Below are 23,079 nucleotides of genomic sequence, written 5' to 3' on the forward strand. Positions count from 1 at the left end.
TGCTGTAAAACCATTAAAGGCAATACACAACTTATTTAGATCCCATGATGTATCTATTAGCCTAAAAGGAAGTTGTGGTCCACAGTACCTCTTCCCTTATGGAAAACAGTATCATAAAAGCGGCTGATGCTGATCAATTTAACAAATGTAGACAAATTATAGTTTTTTAATGGGCCTTGGGGTGGTCCCTTTTCCCTTTCTGGTGTATTGGGATTTATAACCCTTCTACTTGACAGGGAGCTTTAGAGTTGGTACAAGTCACGCACAGCACAGGCTCATATGCACTATTTTTCAAAAAACAAAAACCCTGTTCAGAAATGCCATGTACAATTTGCCATGTAATACACTTGTACTCACTTCGAAACAAGATGATTCTAAAAATAATACGTTAAAATACACAAAGGCCACACTCACTGTTAATTCCGTCTTTCTGTGCAGGTCCCCTCGCTATTACCAGACTGTTGAGATCAGAACCATGGCGGCATACGGGAGAGTCACTTCCACACTGTATCCAACCAATCTCACCCTGGGAATGGTAAAGACCTCCACGGTACATGATATCATCCTAAAAAGTACCGTATTTTTTGCTCTATAAGACTCACTTTTTCCCTCCTAAAAAGTAAGGGGAAGTGTGTGTGCGTCTTATGGAGCGAATGCAGGCTGCGCAGCTATCCCAAAAGCCAGAACAGCAAGAGGGATTGCTGCTTTCACTGCGCAGCAATCCCTCTTGCTTTTCTGGCTTCTGAGATTCAGAATATTTTTTTTCTTGTTTTCCTCCTCCAAAAACTATGTGTGTCTTGTGGTCTGTTGCATCTTATAATGCGAAAAATATGGTAGCTTCTAGGCTAAGGGTGGGGAACTTGTAGCTCTCCAGATAGTGCTGGACTCCAGCTTCCATCAGCCCTGTAGCTAACATGGCCAGTGGCAAGGGATGATGGGAGTTGTAGTCCAGTGAACAGCCACAGGGTCACATATGTAGGCAGTTATGGGAAGAAGAAAAGGTCTGTTCCCTTGACTGAATGCTCTGCAGGACTTTGTGCTGCAGTATAGATGATGGTGCAGGCACACTACACAACAACTTTTCTCCTTGTTGCTCGTGAGTGGTCTAGGACAGAGTCTACTGGAAGACAGTGTCTTTTCTTAGACTAAAGGCTTGGCCAGGGCTCTGGACTAGGAGGCACCTCCCACTTCTCTCTAGCTAGGCCTTTGCCTGCAATACAGAAAGAGATCCATTGCTCCCTATCTCACCAAATGGGGCCTGAGTGAGCTTTTTTCCATCCTAGCAGTGTGTACCTGCAATTTTACAAGGGTTATCTGTAAGAAAGAGAACCACTAAGTAGTAATTAGGTTTTCTCTATTTTATTAATAAAACAGATTTTTGCAACAATTTATTAAAAATTGGTTTTCATGCAGTATAAGGGGTATACAAGAAATTCTCCATGTATTCTCTCTTTTTTTAAAATAATTTTTGACAGTTCCAGTCTAGATTAAAGCATTTTGTGCACTATCATTGTTGGAAAATGCCATTGGGGCATAGCTCGTCATAAATTTTTACAGTACATTTTTGCTGCAGTATAAAAAAAACAGAAACATTAAATAGCTATAGTCACTTTTGTGGGCCTTATTTTCTGCAGGAAATTTAAAAAAAAATGTTGTGGGAGAAACTACAGTTGCATTGGAGACAAAGAATGTACTGCATGATTTAAACCTAAGAAACAGCACACGGTCAGTATTCACAAAGAGTTACAGACACACACTCACCGCCAACAGTCCAATACTTTTTGGAATTATTTTTTTTGATTTGTTTCCTGCTATGTTGGAATAATATTTTCTACAGAAATGTTTGTGTATACATTATATACAGTATTATTGTTCTTTTTTGAAAAGTAATATTTATTTGTATTAAATAAAGTCCTGATGAAGTTTATTAATAAATTAAGAGAATACTGGCAACACACATACATACACGCTCACACACTCACACCAGACGACACCTTCAGTGGTTAGTGCTCAAACCGAGTGATGTGTCCTACTCCCTGTGCGGTAGACTTACTCACTGTTGTCCTATCACTTCCAGGTGCCTCCATGACCTCTCAACGATACGTGTGCAGGGAGAGATTCTGTGATGCCCCCAGTGGATTAAGCGTCATGTGTTTCAAAGGTAATATAATCAGGAAGGAGGGAGCGGGGGCATCCGCAGTGACTCGGTTGATATAATCTCCTCTCTCATGCAGATACTAAAATGCTATATCCTGGGAACACTGATGGGAAAAAGATTCATTCCTATGGCATGAGAGAAGACAGTGCAGTAACAAAAGGACACGCACACACACCCTTCCCTCTCCACACTGCCCTATTGTGCTAGCTTAATTAATACAAGATTTAGAAATGGCAGCTGCCCAGTATCACCAATGTTGCATGCCAAATTGCCATCCAGTTGGAGTGGCCAAGGCTGGAGACAGCCAACACGGTTGGAAAAAAAGTGAAGGTGGCAGTAATTTCATCTCTCTCTCATCATGCTGGGCACACGGGTGTTGCAGAGTTTCGAAGCACTACCCCCCCCTTAAAAAATAATGAACAGAGACAATGGAGCGTACAACACTTGGGGATTTTTTTTTTTGTCTGTCTCCAGCGCTCAGCCACACTCTGAATGTTGCTTCTGCGCCATTCACAAGATTTGCATATCCTGCTCACAGCTTGCCATGGGAAGGAACAAGAGCTTTACATAAGCACTTTTCTTCATGAATAGGCCCTGCTCACTCAATCTAAAGATTGTGTGGGTGAGGCCTTTTCACAGAGCAGTGCTTTTCAACTGGTGGTACTTCACAGTGTGTTTGGTGGGTTGAGTACCAGCAGCTGAAAAGCACACTTGTCGGTGCATGGAAATGCAGGCGCCTTAGCTTGCTCCGAGCGTCCTATACGCAGTAAGGCAATGGGGAAGATTAGGCCTTGCTTCCATGCCGGTCCAGTGCAGAATCCACCGTGCTTGGGGGTTATGTGGAAAGTGCCCTATAACTACATAAGCGATAAGAACATCAGAGAATGCAGTATCTTCAATAATGCGAGTGCTGTGCCCACAGCAAGGATCCCACTGAAATTCTCTGTTTCAGGTAATTGTGGAAAAGATCTTTGGATCACACATGCACAATCTTAATCACTGCAGGCTTGCACAGAACCGCTAGCAGACAGGCAGCACATGCTTGTATCAGACCTCTATCAGTTAGTGATGGAATCACTCAAACATTTCATTTGAGCTTCCTGCTGTTACACTCTGATAAGAATTCAGCTGCTCTTTTAGGGAAGGAGTAGATTGAATCATGATTTCTTGGGGGGAGACCATTTTTTAAAAAATAAAAAATGTCTTCTACAAAAAACTTAGTCACTTCTTGCCTTTAGTTTTCTAATTCGAAGGACAAGGGGGATTCCCTAGCCCATATTAGGCGAACTTGGTTCAGACTGTCTTATTCTCAACTACCACTGTCACACACGCAGATATGAAGCAAAGGTTGTGTATATACTATCTGTGCCTCTGCAAAATTCAGCTGCAGCAGCAAAGTGGTGCCTAAACATCCCACCCCCCACCCTGCCTTGCTAAATTAACTGTACTGTAATTATGTTGTGGTTTAAATCAAGCAAACTCTGGGGAGGGGGACAAGCCATCCTGTGACATTAAGACTTCCGTAGCCATTCTCAGCCTTGTGCTGTTGGACCTAGTTTTCAGTATGCAGATGGCCACCTCTGGAACCCTGCATCTCGTCAGGGGGAAGGAATGGCTGCAAGTAGCATCTTGTTTTCCCTACCTGGTAGCTTTTCTGAGATCCTGGCCCTGGCCCTGCTTCCCCTTGAAGCATTCTCCATCCCAAGCGTATCTTGAGATGTGTGGGCTAAGTGAAAGTCTCAATGACACCCGAAGAACCGTTTCAAAGTGTCTCCTCCTCCCCACTGAACGTAGTCCCAGAAATGAATGTCGGCCCAACTAGCCGGTGCCTCCAGCACCTGAATGAAATCCCTGCAAAACAAAAGTGTTTCCATTTCAGTTAATATAACTCTCAGTTGATGCAATCAACTTTTTGCACGTGGCTCCACATTTTTCAGTAGCCGTATAAAGTTTAGTGACACTTGAGCGGGGTTCTTTTGTCTTTGTCGAGTCTATGTTTCCCAGCCACCCTGGCCTCTGTAGAAATCTGGGAAGAAACATGGGTTTGGTGACTTTCCTCAGGAAGAAATAAAAACGTCCACAAGTAAGGCTACAGATCAAACCTCCGGGTGACCCTCTCCACTTCACATGCTTTCCCACAGCAGTGGAGCTGGTCTTCCCTTGACGATGGCCTCATAAAACTAGTTCCTCTGTGCTAAGAGTAAGAGAGTATGTAGAAGGCAAGAGTTTCACACAAGACGTTCGGTCCAGCCATTGAGTACCAAAAGCAAGTTCACGGAGCTCTGGTCCTCCTACAGGCCAGAGACCATCACACGGAAAGATGGCGGCACGTGCCGGTGCCTTGGACTGGCGCTGGGGCTGACGCACGGACTGGCACAGCTGGCATCGACCCCTCCTATTGATGGCAAATAGGCATGATGGAGAATGGGCAGTTGTAAGGAGAGTCGACGCTGTATGCTGCAAAGGCAGAAAGGAGAAAGATGAACAGGAAGGAAATGGAGCGAGGGCTTTGCTAGCAGGCTATTGACAAAGTGTCCCTCATTTGTGAGATGCCTTACAGCCACAAATAAATCCAGTGGGCGGCCTGACAAAATAGCCCATGGAACGAGCAAAAGCAATACACCCAAGTTAATACCACTTCTTTCTTAACAAACCACTGTGAGGCCTTGGGTCTTCACTTTTCTCTTTCTTTGCTCATTTGTAAAGCTAAATGCTTGCTTGCTAGCCACCTAAGCCCAGCATTAATGCTGAGGCAGTATTTTGTACATAACAGAACACAGAAATGTCACCATGCTTGAAAACCAGAACTTCAGGTCTCCAGAGTTGGCTGGGGGCACCGTTAACAAGGCCCTCAAATTACAAAAGATTTTGTTTTACTAAATCTTGCCATAAATATGTATGTGTTCGAATGATTAACATTTTACTCAGAAAGACCAAGGGCACAGCGACAACTGTTAGCTTGTATCTCAAAGGATCCTTTGAGACATAATTTTGTAAGTAAGCGATGCACAGATTTAACAAAAAATGCTAAGGACTGAGGAAGCAACCTCAGTTCTTGTGACCATGTAACAAGAAAGAACCATGCTACTTACTGTTCTGGGGAATTGATATCTTCTGTAAAGTCTTTGCTCGTTCTGGAGGGCTCTGTCGTATTCCACTGGGCTTGCGGATTTTGATCAAGGTGGTTTTTCAATACAGCCTTTTCACCATCTAGAAAAAGGGAGAAAAGTGTCTTATATTATCATTTTTCCAAAGTAAATTTATTTTTCCAGTGCTGCAGGGATGATTCTGTAATCTACACAGTGCTTCTAAACTTATTTACCGAATCTATTGAATTCTCGTGATAGCTAAGAAACATACCATTAATAATAATAATAATAATAATAATAATAATAATAATAATAATAAATAATTCTATTGTTTATACCCTGCCCATCTGGCTGGGTTTCCCCAGACCAATTAGATGTATTAAAATAATGCAAAATATAAAAATATGACCCTGACAACAGATGGTTAGTTTGCAGCATCCAATAATATCCTCAGCCATCAATTAGAATTTATACACATTGAAACATACATGCTTTTACTTGCACCCCCAATTACTAGCAAATCTCTCCGTTGGTGAGAAATTCTGGAGGGACATTGTCACTTCTTCTTTGTTCCCAGTTCCAAAAAGCAGGTCGTCTGTCTTTCCTGCCACCACCCAAAACGAAATTGCTGTTGTACAAGTGACTGGATGAAGATCTGATCCCTTGCACACAGCAATACACAACAGTTCTCCACCTGGCCCAGAAGAGCTCTCTACAAGGTACAGTGAAGGTGGTAGCTGCAACACACACAGTGCAATTCTGTACATATCTATGCAGGACCCTCCACTGCCTTGTGAGGTATCTCTGGGAGAAGAAAAAGCTAAGGAGCAAATCCTACACAAATCTGGAGTGCAGTCCCTAAGACCGTTGGGTGGCATCTTGTACACCTCCTTCCGGCAACTCCTGCCGCCAACCTGTTGCCAAACGTATTGCTCTGCTTTCCTCTGGACCGCATCAGTGAGGCCGAGAGAGGGGTCCTGTTGTCTGGGCATTCCAAGACCTCCATACATACTGCCTAGGCATGCGTGCTGGCAAGATCGTTTTGGTGCTGCTAACACAGCTGTTTGACTTCACCCCTGGAAGCACACTCCATTGTCTCTCAAGACAGGCAGATGCCAATTACGCAGAGTATGAGCCACGGAGCTTATTGTGACTTTCTGCTAGGAAGGTGTGTGAAGCCAACACATCAGTTGCTGAATGGAAGAAGAAGAAGAAGAAGAGTTTGGATTTGATATCCCGCCTTTCACTCCCCTTCAGGAGTCTCAAAGCGGCTAACATTCTCCTTTCCCTTCCTCCCCCACAACAAACACTCTGTGAAGTGAGTGGGGCTGAGAGACTTCAGAGAAGTGTGACTGGCCCAAGGTCACCCAGCAGCTGCAGGTGGAGGAGCGGGGAATCGAACCCGGTTTCCCAGATTACGAGACTACCGCTCTTAACCACTACACCACACTGGCTCGTAATGGAGGAGATAAATTCTTCCCTGGAACTTTATTTCTTCCCCCCACCTTGTTTTAATGCCTTCCCTCCTCTCTTTGGTGGCAATGGTGGCTGCAGTGCTACCCTCAGGAACCGCTCCATCTCCCAGACCTTAAAGCAAGCAGACAGCTTGAAGACATAAGACCCAAAGTCAAAACAGCACTCTTCCTTCTCTCTTCTAGGAAAACACAGCTGAATTATTCAAGACCTAGACATTTCTATGTTTAGAAATATGTCTCAAATCCTGGGCTTGTTCCAAATGCTGCAAACCAAACACAATCTCACTCTTGGACTCCACTGCTCCCAAAGGGCTATAAGCAACACCTTTGGCAGCTAACTAGGGCCACTTCCTGCTTTGTTCTGTGTGACTCCCAATACCTCTTCTCTACGCCATGCACCCTGATCGTCCTATAGCAATAAAAAAAATTAAAGGCATTTTTCAACCAGCTAGACAGAAAAACAAAATCCCACCAAAGCACCATTAAGCATTTTGTAATTTAGAACAAACCACAGAGCCTAGGGCTTGCTGATCAGAAGGTCGGCGGTTCGAATCCCCGCGATGGGGTGAGCTCCTGTTGCTCGGTTCCTGCTCCTGCCAACCTAGCAGTTCGAAAGCACATCAAAGTGCAAGAAGATAAATAGGTACCGATCCAGCAGGAAGGTAAACAGCGTTTCCGTGCGCTGCTCTGGTTCGCCAGAAGCGGCTTAGTCATGCTGGCCACATGACCCGGAAGCTGTATGCTGGCTCCCTCGGCCAGTAAAGCGAGATGAGCACCGCAACCCCAGAGTCAGCCACGACTGGACCTAATGGTCAGGAATCCCTTTACCTTTACCTAATTTAGAACAAGGTTGTATTGCTGGAGGCCACTGCATCCTGCAGACAGCAGTCCCACAACTGGAGGCACAATTTGTGAAACCGCACAATTACCCAGGAGCGACCAGGTTCTAAAGTAAAACGGCCTTAATCCTTGCCAACGGACATATGAGTTTCAACTCCCTCCTTTAACGGTGACAGTTCTTCTGATGCCTTGTTATTTACCTACATGTCAGGTTCCTGAGCATTCTGTCTGCTGCATGAACCATCACAGTACTACACAGCCCCTTTATCTGAAACCGTGTCACATTAAAATAAAGTTCATTATTCCCTTGTCCCAAAAACCTCAGATCTATTTACAGTGGCATTGTCTATTTTAACGCACAAAGTAACTCTGCAAAGATAAACATTCTTTCCTGTCAACAGTTACCCTTTAAAAGATTTCCAAAGTAAACCAGGCTCACTTAAAAAAAAATATTTCCCCCCCAATTTACTTTAGCATGGGGGGGGGGGGACAAGGCAGGGAGAAGGAGTGCCCCTGTTTCTGGACTTGCCCAGGAGACCTTGGTAATACCCACTGAAAAGAAAGGAAGCTACACAGCAAAGGCTACTTGAATATTTCACCCCCATTCCATAATTCAGGGCATTAGATTACTCCTAAAGCATATGCTGAAATGGAGTTGCTATATAGGGAAGAAAAGACGCAAATGCACAGAACAGCCCCAAAATGGCTTCTAGAGGCTGGCTATCTTAGCTAGATACAGACACTCCTTTTCAGAGGAATACTAGAGTCATGTGAGGCCTGTTCGATGAGGCTCACATTTTGCTGTTTCAGATCGGTAGGAGAGAAGAGAAAGTGGCTGCAGATCAGCAATTCCAAACTGTACTCTGCCATCTTCGACTTTCATACACCAGTAAAACTTTGCCAGTTTGGGAGATTACTATGGCCTGGTTCACATGTAACACTAAGCCAAACCATGGCTTAGTGTGAATGAGCAAACGTGAATCCCACACACAATCTTCTTCTGTTCTGAAGTTTTGATTATGGCTCCCACATGCTGCACAGTCCCTACGAAGCTACATCAATGTAGAATCTTATCAAAATACAGGGCGGTTTGGGTTGCGGAATCGATAAAATTCCGATCAATTGGGAAAAAACAATGCTGGTGTGAAGGGTTTGTTTCCTTCTTTTGTAGGGGATGACCAAAATTTCATTTTTGACCTCATTAACTACAATGTTGATATGACTGACAACAGTCTCTCTCTTGTCTATAAAGTGCCTCCAGAGCCTATCAACTTCTTAGTTTCTCTCACCACCAATTCTTCTATACTGTATGGGCCCGAATATAAGCCACACCCAAATGTAAGCCGCACCTTTAAAATTCGGGGGGGGGGGAGGAAAAAAAAGGCAATACTCGAATATAAGCCACTCCCTTAAAATTCCGCAGGCACTCACACCCGTTCCATTTTACCTTATGTCTGTTTCAGCAGCGATATCGTAAAAGCCAATTTTTGTAAGGTCACAAATTTAAGCCGCGCTTTAACTTTCCACAGTCGGAATTTGGGGAGAAAGTGAGACTTATATTCAGGCCAATATGGTACTTTCTGCCATTGCTAAGTTACCAGGAAACTATGTAGTCTGCAATTCTGCAAAGGCGCAATGCCTGCCCCCCTTCCAAAATGGTGACAGTGGGTGCTGTCTAAGAAGCTCAGCTTTCATATTTCATGAAGGTGAAGGTAAGTTTTGAGTGTGTGCACAATGTCTGGTGAAAACCTGGTGTTTCCTTCTTAGGTTCTGTGTTAGGTAGCAGCAACAGGTCACAGAGCTATGCTTGTTAATGGAGGTAGTAAATATGTAGTGGTTTATAGAAGAGTTGACAGTGGTTTAAGAGAAACTTAGGTCCGTATGGTTAACATTAGAAATCTGGAGGGCCAGATTCTCTTCCCCACCCCCAATTAACACTCCTCATGTCTCCTCATGATGCTAACCACCCACTGCCAGTATTTCATTTACTGGAATATATCCTAGACAGGGAAAAGGAAATAGGAGAAACGTGGAAAAAGGAGAAAATGTGGTTTTGACAAAGGATTTGTTGTCGAATCTGCTTCACTTCATCCCAAAATGCCTCGTGCATACAATGCTAGCTGACTGACCCTACCTGCCCACAGACTGTCTCGCCAAAGTGTTGCATGCTCTGGTTATCTCCCGCTTGGATTACTGCAATACGCTCTACGTAGGGCTACCTTTGAAGGTGACCCGGAAACTACAACTAATCCAGAATGCGGCAGCTAGACTGGTGGCTGGGAGTGGGCACAGGGACCACATAACACCGGTCCTAAAGGAACTTCATTGCCTCCCAGTGCATTTCCGAGCACAATTCAAAGTGTTGGTGCTGACCTTTAAAGCCCTAAACAGCCTTGGCCCAATATACCTGAAGGAGCGTCTCCACTCCCATTGTTTGGCCCGGACACTGAGGTCCAGCTTCAAGGGCCTTCTGGAAGTTCCCTCACTGTGAGAAGTGAAGTTACAGGGAACCAGGCAGAGGGCTTTCTTGGTAGTGGCACCCATCCTGTGGAAAGTCCTCCCATCAGATGTCAAGGAAATAAACAACTATCTGACTTTTAGAAGGCAGCCCTGTATCGGGAAGTTGTTAATGTCTGATGTTTTAGTATGTTCTGATATATGCTGTGAGCTGCCCAGATTGGCTGGGGAAACCCAGCCAGATCGGTGTGGTATAAATAATAAATAATAAAGTTGTTGTTGTTGTTCCCTACCTTTATTTTCTGTAAAGTTCCGTATACTGAGGATGTCATTGAGCTCCTGATAGTGGTTCTGCTTAATATATGTTGTCTTGTCAGGGGTGTCTTGAAGCTGCATAGTGACTTCTTCTAAAGCTTTGTCCAACTGTTAAAAGAAAAGCATGTTACAATAGCATTAACATATTTTGTAAGCAGGTTTCATTAACTTTTCTTGCAATCTTATGGACCAAAGTTATTTTTCTCCTCTGTGGGGTTCCCTCCCAATCATGCATAAAGGTTCTAGTTATTTCTTCTAACACATTCCTGGACACCTAGACAGGCAAAAGTGTCCTCTGTAATTCAGTGATACCATAGGTGCCGGCTCCAGGGGGCTGAAGCATTGTGGGGCCCCTTAATTATTATTTGGGGGGGCATTATTGAGGCTGGGCACAGAGCAACGTCAGGACATCATGTGACATCACAAACGTGATGTTGCCATGTTGCGTTGGGCTCCCCCAAAGTGCTTACGAAGATGGTGTCCCTGATTGATAGGGTATCCACAGATGTGTCACTGGAAAAAATGGACCCATTTGCACATGGTATCCAAATGCAGGGGAAATGCAGCACACATGTAAACCCCCCCCCCATGTATTAAAACACTCATATAACTACACTGAGTGTGTGCTTTCATTGTTTGTGCGTAGCTAATTTCCTATTGGTACTAAATGCATCCTCAGCCTGAGTGTGCCAAAAGCAGCAACTCTCAACGATGCCCGCAGATGTTCCTCCCTCCACACTGATGAATTCCTTTTCATCATTTGTCATGTTTATTAGATTGCAAGTCTCCTGGTAAGGCCATGCCTTTTAAAAGAATAAGAATTGTAGGCGAGTGCCAGTTTGAGCGCTTGTTTGCAGTTGTCATTTTGGTGCCCCCATTGAGATCCCTCTTGCATTGCTGCTGCCAAGCACCCGGTTCATTTGCTCCAATAGCAGCCAACTTCTAGAGGCATGGGAAGCATCAAGGGTGAGTGGGTGGCTGGTCAATGGCGTTGAGAAAAGGTTGAGAGGATGCTTCATAGGTGACTGTAGCAGCTGTCAGAACTGAGAGCTGCAACAGACAACCAAAGGCTTCTCATCGCACAGAGATTCTGTTTGGGAAACCTGTGTCATCTGTCACCCATAGTAAGCCCTTTCCATTCGGAACAGTCATAAGTCTTCAAAAGAAAACGACTTCTTAAGAAATCTCTCAGAGCTCTCTTTTATTCTGCTCTGAGAAATCTTTCTAGGGCACAGGCAGATACTTTTTTTCCTGTGATGCTCCTGAACACCTCTCTCAAATGCTCCTTCGTGTGAGGAACAGAGCACATTTCTCAACTTTTAAAGTGTCACAGCTTTGCTCTGATGCGTTTTGCAGTATTCCACCTCCTCACAAATTTTCAACCATAAAGGGGAGCATGCTCCCTCTGAAGTAAAAATAAAATAGAAATAACGCTCCGAGGTTTGAAATCTTTCAGCATACAGCCTGTATCAGCAGCTTGTGTATTTAAAAGTGTTCACTGGGTTGATTCTAAAGGAAAACGTCAGGCCTGGATTTCCTGTCCCATAAGAAACTTGCTGCACTTTGTTCTCTATCTTCTTTCCCGAGCTTGTGGGGCTGGCGGGGGGGGGGGGAGAAGCAGGCTTGCTTCTCCCCCCGCCAGCCTCCAGATCAGGTCGGGGAATAGGGGTATGGCGGAGCGCCACCATCCCGCTATTCCCCGACCTGATCTGGAGGTTGTGGGGCTGGCGGGGGAGGGGAAAAGCAGGCTTGCTTCTCCCACCCACAGCCTCCAGATCAGGTCGGGGAATAGCGGGATGGCGGCGCTTCGCCATCCCCCTATCCAGCGAGCTTGTGGGGCTGGTGGGGGGGGGGGAGAAGCAGGCTTGCTTCTCCCCCCGCCAGCCTCCAGTTCAGGTCACCCCAGCTTTTGGGTGCAGGCTGCTGCCCGCAAGCCTTGCGAGCCCGCGGGGCATCCCGCCGGGCTTGCAAGACTTGGGATAGCTTCCTGAAGCCTGGAGAGCGAGAGGGGTCCGTGCGCACGGACCCCTCTCGCTCTCCAGGCTTCAGCGAAAGCCTGCATTCGCCCCATAGGACGCACCCAGATTTCCCCTTCATTTTTGGAGGGGAAAAAGTGCGTCTTATAGGGCGAAAAATACGGTAGTTATTCCTTGCCCACCATAAGTTCCAGAAATCTGAGGTCCACTGTGGGCAAGCAGGCATTTGCTTACCTGTGCGCACACACCTTTTTTAACCTCCATTTTTAATTATGAAATACAAGTTTTTCAATTACCAAATATTCACAAAACAGCAGTCAAAAATATGTGTTTGTGTGCTCCAGGCCAGGAAGCCTGAGGTCTGTTTCAGGTATGCAAACAGCTATTTGTATGCAGGTATGTACACACCTTTTTAATTTATTTTTGAAATACAAGCTTTGCACAAAAGAGCACCCTTTTTTTTAGTGCTATTTTGTGCAACTCTGGTATATATATGTGTTGCTCTAAATCAGGATTTGGAGTTGCACACGTGAAAGGCTGCTGCTTCCTTTTCCGGCCTCCTGAACCTGTTTTTAATACAGCTGTTTTGTGCAGGAGCGGTTATGTCCAAAACAGCTGTTTTAGAAAATTAAAGACTCTGCAAATGTGCCTTCAGCAACAACGAAAAAGGCAGACTGCATCCTTTCCTTTGGGTGGATGGAAGCAAATAGGTAGCTTGCACTCATGCCTAGAAACTTGGAGGCAGTGCCGCTGAAACAGCTCACTTCCATAAAGGGATAAATAAAGGAGATAGAATTACGTAACAAGTATACTTTAAAAGGTGGCAGATCTAATTTAAAAAGAATACATGTTCTAATCTAAGATGAAAGGGTCTAGGTGAGCTGAGAAAGCATCATCTTTTTTAAGAGATAAAACAGAAGTTTTCACATCAAACCCACAGGTTCGTAGCAGAGAGATGACAGTAAAACTCATACTATAGCGATCCCCTCTCCCTTTTTCTGTCCTGGGACACCATCTCTGAGTAAAGCTAAATTAGTGTGTAATCTGGCTAGATAGTAGTATTTTACATCACACTGAGTTCAGCAAGAGGGATGTAAGAACAGTGGGATCCAAATGTGCTTAACTTTCTGCCCCAATTAATAAGCAGCTATGTGAGAGCAGGTGCTCCAGCTATAACCCAGAACACACTGCCCGAAACTTCGTTCAGCTTCATTGAATGTCCACAAATCCTAGTGTTATGAGACTAGTCACAACTTCTTCTAGTCCACGTCTTTCCATGCCATGCATAATTCTTATAAACTTCTATCGCTTTAACTACACAGTCCCAGATGCTTAAACCTTTCCTCATAGGAGATTTGTTCCATCCCTTCGATCATTTCGTTTGCCCTTTTCTGAACCTTTCTCAACTCTTCAATAAACTTTTTGAGGTAAGGCGATCAGAACTGCACAGAGCATTCCATATGATTTGTATGGTGCCATTATGATACTGGCAAGTTGATTTCTAATTCCTTTCCCAATGATCCGTAGCATGGAATTAATATTTTTCACAGCCACCTCACACTGGGTCAACATATTCATTGAGCTACAACCGCTACAACATCAAGGTGTTGTTCCTGGTCAGCCACTGCCAGTTTGACCCCTCCAGGAGCGTATATGTGAAATTAAGGGGTTTTTTTTTGCTGCAAACACAGAGCATTTCACCACCACAGTGAGAGCATCATCGGGGAAGAAGCAATTTAGATGGGAGAAATGGTCAAACTCCCTCCACACTCCTGCCCCATACTGGATCCAATATGGGTCCACGGTTGCTTCTAAGTGAAAAGCAAAACATCGAGAGATCCAGTCATGTACCTCACCTGTTTTGACACTTGAGTTTCAGATAGCTTGACGGCCTCGCAAGTTGAGAATACATGCAATGCCCGCAAGACAGAACAATCTAACCCAGAAAACACACACTTAGCAATACCTCTGTTATTTTCATTCTCAGCTGGTGGTTTTCTGACTGTAGACCTTCCAGCCTCGATGTGCTAGCCTGATTGACACTGGTGACTGACGTGGATGTTTTTGAGTCATCTTTCTTCTGGTTCTGAGTGAACTGGAGTCCCCTGTTTCGGGTGGCAGCATCTGGATTTGTTCTCAGTGTGATTAGCTGAAAGTTGAAGAATATCTCATTTTATTTTTGTGTGCCTGTGCCCCAAAAAATGTTCATTGAACGTGCATTCAGATGTGTAATGCTGGATTTGAGGCATAGTCTTCAGTAGCGCCTTGCCAATTTTATCATCCATGTGAGCTACAACTATCTAACCACTTCCCATAATTTAGCAAAGGCACCTTAACGTGCTACTTAGCTAATGTTAGAAGCTCAAAATAATGTGTAAGGGGCTGCTGATATGGCTTCTTCCCACACTAGTGTCAAACCTCCAGGAAACTAGACTTCTCCTAGGAATCACAGGTTTCTGACATTACTGATGAAATGCAGAAATGATCCCTGCGGCTTCCAAACCTCCCCTGGCCTGGAAGGTAATATTTGAAGGGATCTGAAAACAACTTTTAAACTCCCCCCCAATTCCATTTCTCCTTTTAGAGTTCCCTTCTTCAGTATTGAGATACCATAATTTACTAAACTTTGGCCAAAGAGATTAGAAAATTCCATTCATATGCCAACGTGGTTAAGTGTTTCAACCCAAAGTAGATGGACTTTGTACATTCATTATTATTTACTGATTAAAGTTTATTACACACCCTTCACTATAAAACCTCACGGCAGGTTACAACAGTGTAAAACGAGAATATTAAAATTAGTTTTAAAAATTTACAATTAAAGAATGGAGTGGGTCTGTCTATCAATATTGATATGTATATTAGGGGTACTCCTAAAATATAGACCACCTTCTTCCAGGCCATGGCCCTGCCCATATTCTCACCTTCCGGAGTCAATATCTTGGAACACATAACATCTCAATCTTATTAGGATTCAGCATCAATTTATTGGCCCATATCCAGCCTATCACTGTTTTCAGGCTGGTCTAGCACCTGAGCCACAACATTAGGAAGATATGAAGTAGTAGTATTCATCTCAGCCTTTAAATAATTTGCCCATGCATGGATAAAATGTAATCCAATTTAGTAAGCTAACAACAATGTTAATTGTGAAAACCTGACCTTTCACAATAATGGGAAATCACCACGGCTCTCTCTAGCGACATTATGTGGTGGGGCAGAGCTGTGGAGCCACCTTCCTAAGGGCTCACCCAGACTTCTTTTTGTACCATGTTTCTAGGCACAGGTCTGTGCTTTAAAGCTCTGTGCCTGAGCACTTTCTCTGCCCATTATACATGCTGCGTCTGCTGTCTCTTAGACCTCGCTCTCCCTGAGGTGTGTCCCAGCTGTACCACCAAAGATTACAGGTGGGGGCTTACGACTGAATAACAAACACCAAAAGCCAGCATGTAAAGGATAAGGCCAGGCTAGAAACCTTTCCCTGAAAGGATCAGAACATGATCCTTCATTTACTTCCTGCATCCTGAATAGCCATAGCTCAGGCATGGAAAAATCCAGGAATGGCAAAGATAGAGGAATGATCAATTAAAATCTGGGGTAAAGCCCAAATAGTTAAAGCTACAAATATGGTTAGGGAAGGGAGTCAAAGCAACAATATTTTTAATTGAAAAATGGAGTTTGCTTTCCCGCCCATTTTTTTTTACTGGAATGGGAAAATGCAGGGTGAAGTAAACCCCTATGTGATATTGGGAAAATATATTTTTTGTATCTATTAATGCTGGCTGTTTCTTTATGTATACTTTTATAAATATTCACATCAATATATTTATATATTGTATTACAGTCATATCTTGGAAATCGAACGAAATACGTTCCAGAAGTCTGTTCGACTTCCAAAATGTTCGGAAACCAAAGCGCGACCTCTGATTGGCTGCAGGAAGCTCCTGCAGCCAGTTGGAAGCCGTGGAAGCTCTGTTGGACATTGAGTTCAAAAGAGCATTTGCAAACTGGAAAACTCATTTCTGTGTTTGCGACATTCAGGAGCCAAAACGTCTGAGTACCAAGGCGTTCGGGATCCAAGGTACTACTGTATTACAAATAAGTAAAGGAAAAGGGACCCCTGACCATTAGGTCCAGTCCTGACCGACTCTGAGGTTGCGGCGCTCATCTCGCTTTATTGGCCGAGGGAGCCGGCGTTTGTCCACAGACAGCTTCCGGGTCATGTGGCCAACATGACTAAGCCACTTCTGGCGAACCAGAGCAGCGCACGGAAACACCATTTACCTTCCCACCGGAGCTGTACCTATTTATCTACTTGCACTTGACGTGCTTTCGAACTGCTAGGTTGGCAGGAGCTGGGACCGAGAAACGGGAGCTCACCCCATCGAGGGGATTTGAACTGCTGACCTTCTAATCAGCAAATCCTAGGCTCTGTGGTTTAACCCACTTAGTATTAAAAGAAACTTCTCTCTGACATCTAGATTCTTATGTGTAATTTATTCATAGATAACCAGTTCCCACAAGTGATACTGCCCTAGACAAAGCTTTGCTCTGTCAGTTCTAGACAGAAGTAGCTTTCCATCTAATCAAGATATGGAGGGAACAGGGCAACTACCTGATGGAATAACTGCATATCCTTAGGAAGGTGATATTTCACCTTTCCTTCACGGAACTCAAGATGGCAGATGTGGACCCCTTCCCTCATTCTATTCTCACAACCACCCTGAGAGAGGCAGATTATGCTGAGAGATGCAGTGACTGGTGCAAAGCCACCCTATTAAGCATCACCCGAGTCTCACCAGTCTTAGTCCAACACTGTAACCACTGAAATCACGCTGGCTCTCAACTTACGCTTTAAGAATCATGGGCACAATCCAGTGAGCAACCATGTCCTTTTGCTGTTCCAGTTCAGTTCAGTGGGGCTTGTGCAGGAGAATTTCCCAGTGCAGGAGTGAATTTAATAGTCCTACAAAAATTATATGCAGATAACAGACCCATAATGAGTCAATGTGCTTACCTTCGGAACAAAGACTAAGCAGAGCGTAATAGTACTACAAAATATAATGACTAGTGCCACAATGCAGAATTGAACATTGGGCTGGTCCCGTGTGAGAAAGGAAACAGCAGCTCCAATAATGCACATGATGCCCACATTGTAAACACTCATGCCAATGTATTTACTGTCGTTCAGAGCAGGAATGCTCACATTTCGAGTCTCCCAAGCCAAAAAGCAACCAAATAGCTGAAATTAGAAAGAGAGAAGGAAGTGATGATTGTTAACACAATAAGCACAGTGATAAGTTTGCATACCAGACATCAAAAGAGTTCTGTTTCTATTTCTATCTGCATTCTGCTTTAAGCAGCTTATCTTGACAAATGCAAGACAGGGCGAGATCCAGGCAAAGTTAAGCACATTTAACTTCCACCGAGTGATCCCATGCTCTACCTCTCACTGGAATAACTGAAACTATTTAGCTGTGGCTGGATTTAGCCCACTAGTATTTCATTTAATTGGGGGGGGGCGGCGGTTGCTTGTGAGGTAAATAATTACATGATCCACCCCCTAAGCACTTGGGCATGAATTACAGGTGTGATATTGAGTGATGTGGGTGCAAGCATGGGGCACATAAACTACCACATCTCCTGGGTCTTCTCTTACCGATAGGAAAGATGATATGGGAAATAAACTTGTTTGGTATTGGTAAAAAGACTTAATTATGATAAATGGTTAAGAGGCTCATTTCTTTTAAAAGAATTGCACTTGCTACTTTAAATATACTGGGGCATTTGTATTAAGCTGGAGCTATTTAAAATATTTATCAATCAGCATATTTTTTTTGCTAGTAACCCATAAGAACATGGCATCAACTCTCAGAGGTTACAGCCTACTTCTTCAGCTGGCTGCAGGGACTTAAAAGGCTGCCATCATTTCAAAGCAGACACCAACCCACGCTTATCAATGACACGGGAGAGTATGGAATACATGATGACAAATGGCTCACTCAACGTCTTCCTCATGAGGGAGGAGTCTGTAGTCTCTATCTACATTACCATTACAACTTTGGGTTTTAATTTCATTTGAGCAAAATAGTAACCTAACATTTTAGCCATTTTAGGGCAACAATAAATAAAACTGAAAGTGTCCCAGTAGGCTTCGCGGCCAAGTGGGGATTTTCATTTAGGTCTTTCCACTCCCTAGTCCATCGTTCTATCATGACACCATACTGGCTCTGAGCTACACTTACCATTAGACTTACCATGAGTAGGCCTTTGTAGGCATAAACAATGCCAAGCCAAATGGTCATGTGAGTGTTTTCACAGTGCTCCAAAATGGGAAGAATAGAAATATCTCGGCCTGCAGGGTCAGGCTGCAAGTAAAGAGAAGAGAAGAGAAGAAAGGATTTTATCCCTGAGCTTATATACATGAAAAATGAATATTGTAGTCAGGCCAGAGGCAGAAATCTGGGGGGGGGGGGAGAGAATGCTAATGAACTGGAAGCAGGTTCTTAGGCCCATGCTACACTGCTCAAGAAAAATACCACACTGAATGGTACATCCATCAGTCATATTACTGTAAGCTTCTATCCTTGTCATAAATTATATTGTAAAATAAAATATTAGAAGGTCCTCAATGCAGCAATATTATTTAGCATTTATAAGGCACTTTTACAACATTCATAGCACTTCATAGACATTTATCCAACAATTTGTACAAGACCCTTGCAAAGTTGGTTTATATTGTTATCCTCTTTTTACAGGTTGGGGTGGTCTGAGAGTGATGGCGGGTGCTTTGCCTAAGGGATCATGGTATAGATGGACTTTCTGATGCATAACCCAGTTTATAAATTACTATTCTGTACCAGGCATGCAAAGAAGTAAGGGGAATTTCCCAGTGGTTTTTGTATAATGTATTTGTTATTTTGCAACATTTTAAACCGAAAAGTTTAGAAGATGTTGGCTTCACCAGTACAAAAATCTGGACATTATATTGCATTGGAACGGACATAAAACAAATTAAACTGCAGCTATGGATGTATTAAGCATGATATGATTAATTGCAAGTTTTAATAGGTTTATAACCATGAGTTATAGATGATAAGTTTTCTGATGAAAAGTTAAAATTATGATAAATTTTCTGGTGAAAAGATAAAATTATGATGAATTTTCTGATGAAAAGATATCATTAGCTGCACACCACCTACTCTCCTTTTGTACATTTTGATATTGTTAGAATTAACACCCAGCAGAAAGATGATGATATATTTGAACACCGGCTATTTTTTAAATATACAGCAAGTAAAATGCCCTTTGTGTTTTCTCCTTCAAAACTTAAGGATCTCTTAGCCTCTGCTGAAGATGGAGCTTCGTAAGCTCTTCTGGAACTTGATAGCATCTCTGACACTGGCAGCAGTTTCTGGATCCTGTGTTCAGCAGCTCTGCATGGGAGTGAATTCATGTTAGGCTGTCATTCCCAGCTTACTCCAATTACTTCCAAATCTGCTGAGGCTTTTAGCTGTCAGCCCCTTGGGATTTCTCACAGCCCCCCACTCCCCATTAGGCTACCTCAAACTTTCTTTTGTAAAGGATTTCCAGATTTTGTGCTTCAAAATGTTCACATTTCCCATCCTGTACAACAATTCTCACAAGCCAGTCAGGGGAAATAGCATCTCCTGCTTCTAGATGCCAAGAACATAACACTGAAGTTTGGGGCAATGCAGAAGGGAAGTAGAAAAAGTTAGAAAATGCAGTCCACTCTCAGTGCCCACCACTCAGACTAAGCTAATAAAAGAAGCGTATGAGAGAGTGAGAAAAGCTTACAGAGGTGCCCAAATGCCCAAGGCACAGAACAGACAAGACCAGGGTCGCTACTTTTAATATTCCTGCACTTGTGCCTCTAATAGTAGCATCACAGAGATATTTCCCCCCTCCCCATGGACGGAAATAAAAGATGGGGGAAAGCTTCAATGGCTTATCCCCCCCCCCCGCCCTCACCACATTAGCTTGCAGTGAAAAGCATAACATCAAGTCCTATTCTCCCTGGCGCTCCACAGATTAAGGGTTACTAATTGTTGCAATCCGGAGAATTTTAAATCTCAAATGGATGTGGGCAAAGATAGAAGTCCTGATGACTTTAGCAGGTCAGATATGGTAGTAGCAATGTATCTTACTGTAGTCAAAAATGAGTTATCTGGGTTGCAACCTGGCAATGCTGTCGTTCCTCAAACCACTGGATTTCAGCACTGAACTCCACTATTGTTCATTTTCCCAGGAAGACTTTGCTCTTTTTTGCTAATCTAAACTGCCGAAACATGAACTTTGGGTTTTCACATTTATCCTGCTCCAGCAAAGCCTTAAAACATTAAATACCTTACAGTTGTCAGTTTCCCAAAGGAAATCCACTTTGCTCAGAACTTTCAAATCCTCACTGCTAAGAAATATTTTTAGCCACTAGCGTTCATCCTCATCCAACAGGGAATCCTGTCCTGTAATACTGAGTTAACGGAAACCATCCTGCAATGAGTTCTGATAGGGTAAACAAGTATGTGCTTAGACCAAATATGTATTCGTCTACCAGGGTGGAGATGGCTTCTTTGGCAGGAGTTTCAGAAACCTTCAAATGCAGAACATGTGGCAAACTCCATTTTAACATCTTAAATAACGACGAGCTCAAACCCGGTGCAGCTTTTCACTTGGCTGACCTAGATATTTCATATCAAAAAAAGGCGGCTGCAAAAAAGCTTAGGGGATCCAACTCATGTTTTTAAAACATCCTAGTAAGAAAGTGTAATGTCATCAACAAGTGTTGTGAAACATGCTTCCAAAACAAAATTCTATACAAGCCACCTCACGTCAGCGATAGTCACACATTATTTATCCTGGAAACATGCCTTTCCTTTCCATTTGTGTCTCTGCTCAAACAGCTTCATAAAGGGACGCCTTTTTGTTGTACTTACTGAGTTTTAAAGATGAGACAATGCTGTTAGAGCTATTTATAGAGTCATCTCTTGTGGATGCACATTTTCCCCATCGCTGCCACTAACCAAGAAAATTTCTCAGCAAAATATATCCATAATTTATTATTTTCTCTTGTGTGGGCTTTTCTTTAAAAAGACACTGATTTTTATAAGCATGATGGATCTGGGCACAAGTGGTTACTTGATTCTGCACTGCTGGTATAACAATCCCACCTTTACCCCGTAGTTACTGAAAACGACATAAAATTCCATCTAATTCCTTATGTTTTGTAATGATGAAAGTGGGTGGCATGTTTTGCTGGAACTCCTGCAACATTCTGCTCAATGCCAGTTCATTCCTACCCAGAGGGCAGGTTTCTACTCCAGCCGCCTCTTCTTTGCCCATCCTGTCTCACCACCTGAGGCGAAATGGGAATTGACAACTCCTGGCCCATCAACCTGTGTCCCACTTCTGTTGCCACACCCTGTCTCTCGCCAAACTTGATGTGAGCTGGGGCACTCCTCAAAGTTTTGCAGACTGGCTTCCTCTCAGGGGCAGGGAAGATGAATGGCAATTCCAAAGCTCTGGAATGCCTCCTTCTTGGCAGCAGAAGTGGTGGGGCTGGTGTGCTTCACCCCATGTCATGAGCTCTGCCTCTTTAGATCATGGGATCATGGCATTCTTAATTAAAGAAAGGAAGTTCTCTATGTTGGGGTCCCTCTTGCGGTGGAACAAAATCCTGCTCTCCCACCCAAGACCAATATTTTAATTTTCCCAACTGAACTTCATGAAACAAGTTCAATGGGAAAATTAAGAGTAGTATACCCCTGAACACATACAAGCCAGTCCTGGATGGATGCTTTGTCCATGTGTGCATTCAGGGAGGAGTAGGAACTCAATAGGCAAAGTGGGATGTACAACAAAACATTGTCGTGTGTCCTGTTGATATACAAAGCCTGCTGGACATATCATACAAGGTTTACTCTAGATTCTTGCTAGAGAAATTAATCGAGTGGGCAGAAGAAACAAAGCTATTCCACCCGGAACAGGTTGGCTTCCATAAAGGTCACAGCACATCTAGCCAATGTCTTGTTCTATTTACCCTGATTGATAAATACCTAAACAGGTTCAACTGCAAACTACACGCGGCTTTTGTGGACCTGACCTCCGCTTTTGACTCCATTCCCAGAGATAGGCTATGGCAGAAGCTTAGTTACACCAACATAGATAAGAGACTCCTCCTCCTTCTTATGGAAATTCATAATGACATATCGGCCAGAGTAAAATTCGGCCCTCTGGGAGCTCTTTCTGAATCTTTCCCTCTGAATAAAGGGGTCAAACAGGGCTGCCTCTTGGCCCTTTTTCTATTCAATTTTTATATCAACGACATCGTTACAACTATGAAGGCCCTAAATCAATCTGCCCCCTCCTTACAACAGCTCAAGATCCCCATATTACTCTATGTGGACGACATGGTGATATTGTCATTAACCAAGCAGGGCTTAAACAACATGCTCAGAGGGCTCATGACATATTGTGATACCAATTCCCTCAAAATCAATTTCGCCAAAACCAAAATTCTTACTTTTGGTACGAAAACTCGGAAGTCATTCTGGAATTTTGAGGGCCACTATATTGAACAATGTTCAGCATTCAAGTATTTGGGAATCACTTTTCAGCATGGGCTTAGCTGGTCAGCTCACCTAAATATGACCATCCTGGCTGCCCGTAGAACCATCAAAGCCTTGGAGAAATTCTTCTATGCAAAAGGCAGCCAGTTGGTTCCACCAATCAGGAAAGCATTTATCAGTAAA

The 23,079-nt window shown here is 43.5% G+C and overlaps 1 protein-coding gene across 1 annotated transcript in view; it reads right to left on the minus strand.

Annotated features, from left to right (window-relative positions):
- Positions 1-1,343: 1,343 nt before the first annotated feature.
- GABBR2 (gamma-aminobutyric acid type B receptor subunit 2) overlaps positions 1,344-23,079 on the minus strand; it is a 292,549-nt gene continuing 270,813 nt past the window's right edge. Inside the window, exons 14-19 of the mRNA XM_082234271.1 lie at positions 18,568-18,678; positions 17,328-17,552; positions 14,277-14,459; positions 10,313-10,442; positions 5,251-5,368; positions 1,344-4,615 (exon numbers count right to left, since the gene is read on the minus strand). Of these exons, the coding sequence (XP_082090397.1) occupies positions 4,450-4,615; positions 5,251-5,368; positions 10,313-10,442; positions 14,277-14,459; positions 17,328-17,552; positions 18,568-18,678 (933 nt within the window). The 3' untranslated portion in view covers positions 1,344-4,449. The remainder of the gene's footprint in view (positions 4,616-5,250; positions 5,369-10,312; positions 10,443-14,276; positions 14,460-17,327; positions 17,553-18,567; positions 18,679-23,079) is intronic.

The sequence above is a fragment of the Podarcis vaucheri genome (genome assembly GCF_965113315.1).
Source record: "Podarcis vaucheri genome assembly, chromosome: 8".
NCBI lineage: Eukaryota > Metazoa > Chordata > Lepidosauria > Squamata > Lacertidae > Podarcis > Podarcis vaucheri.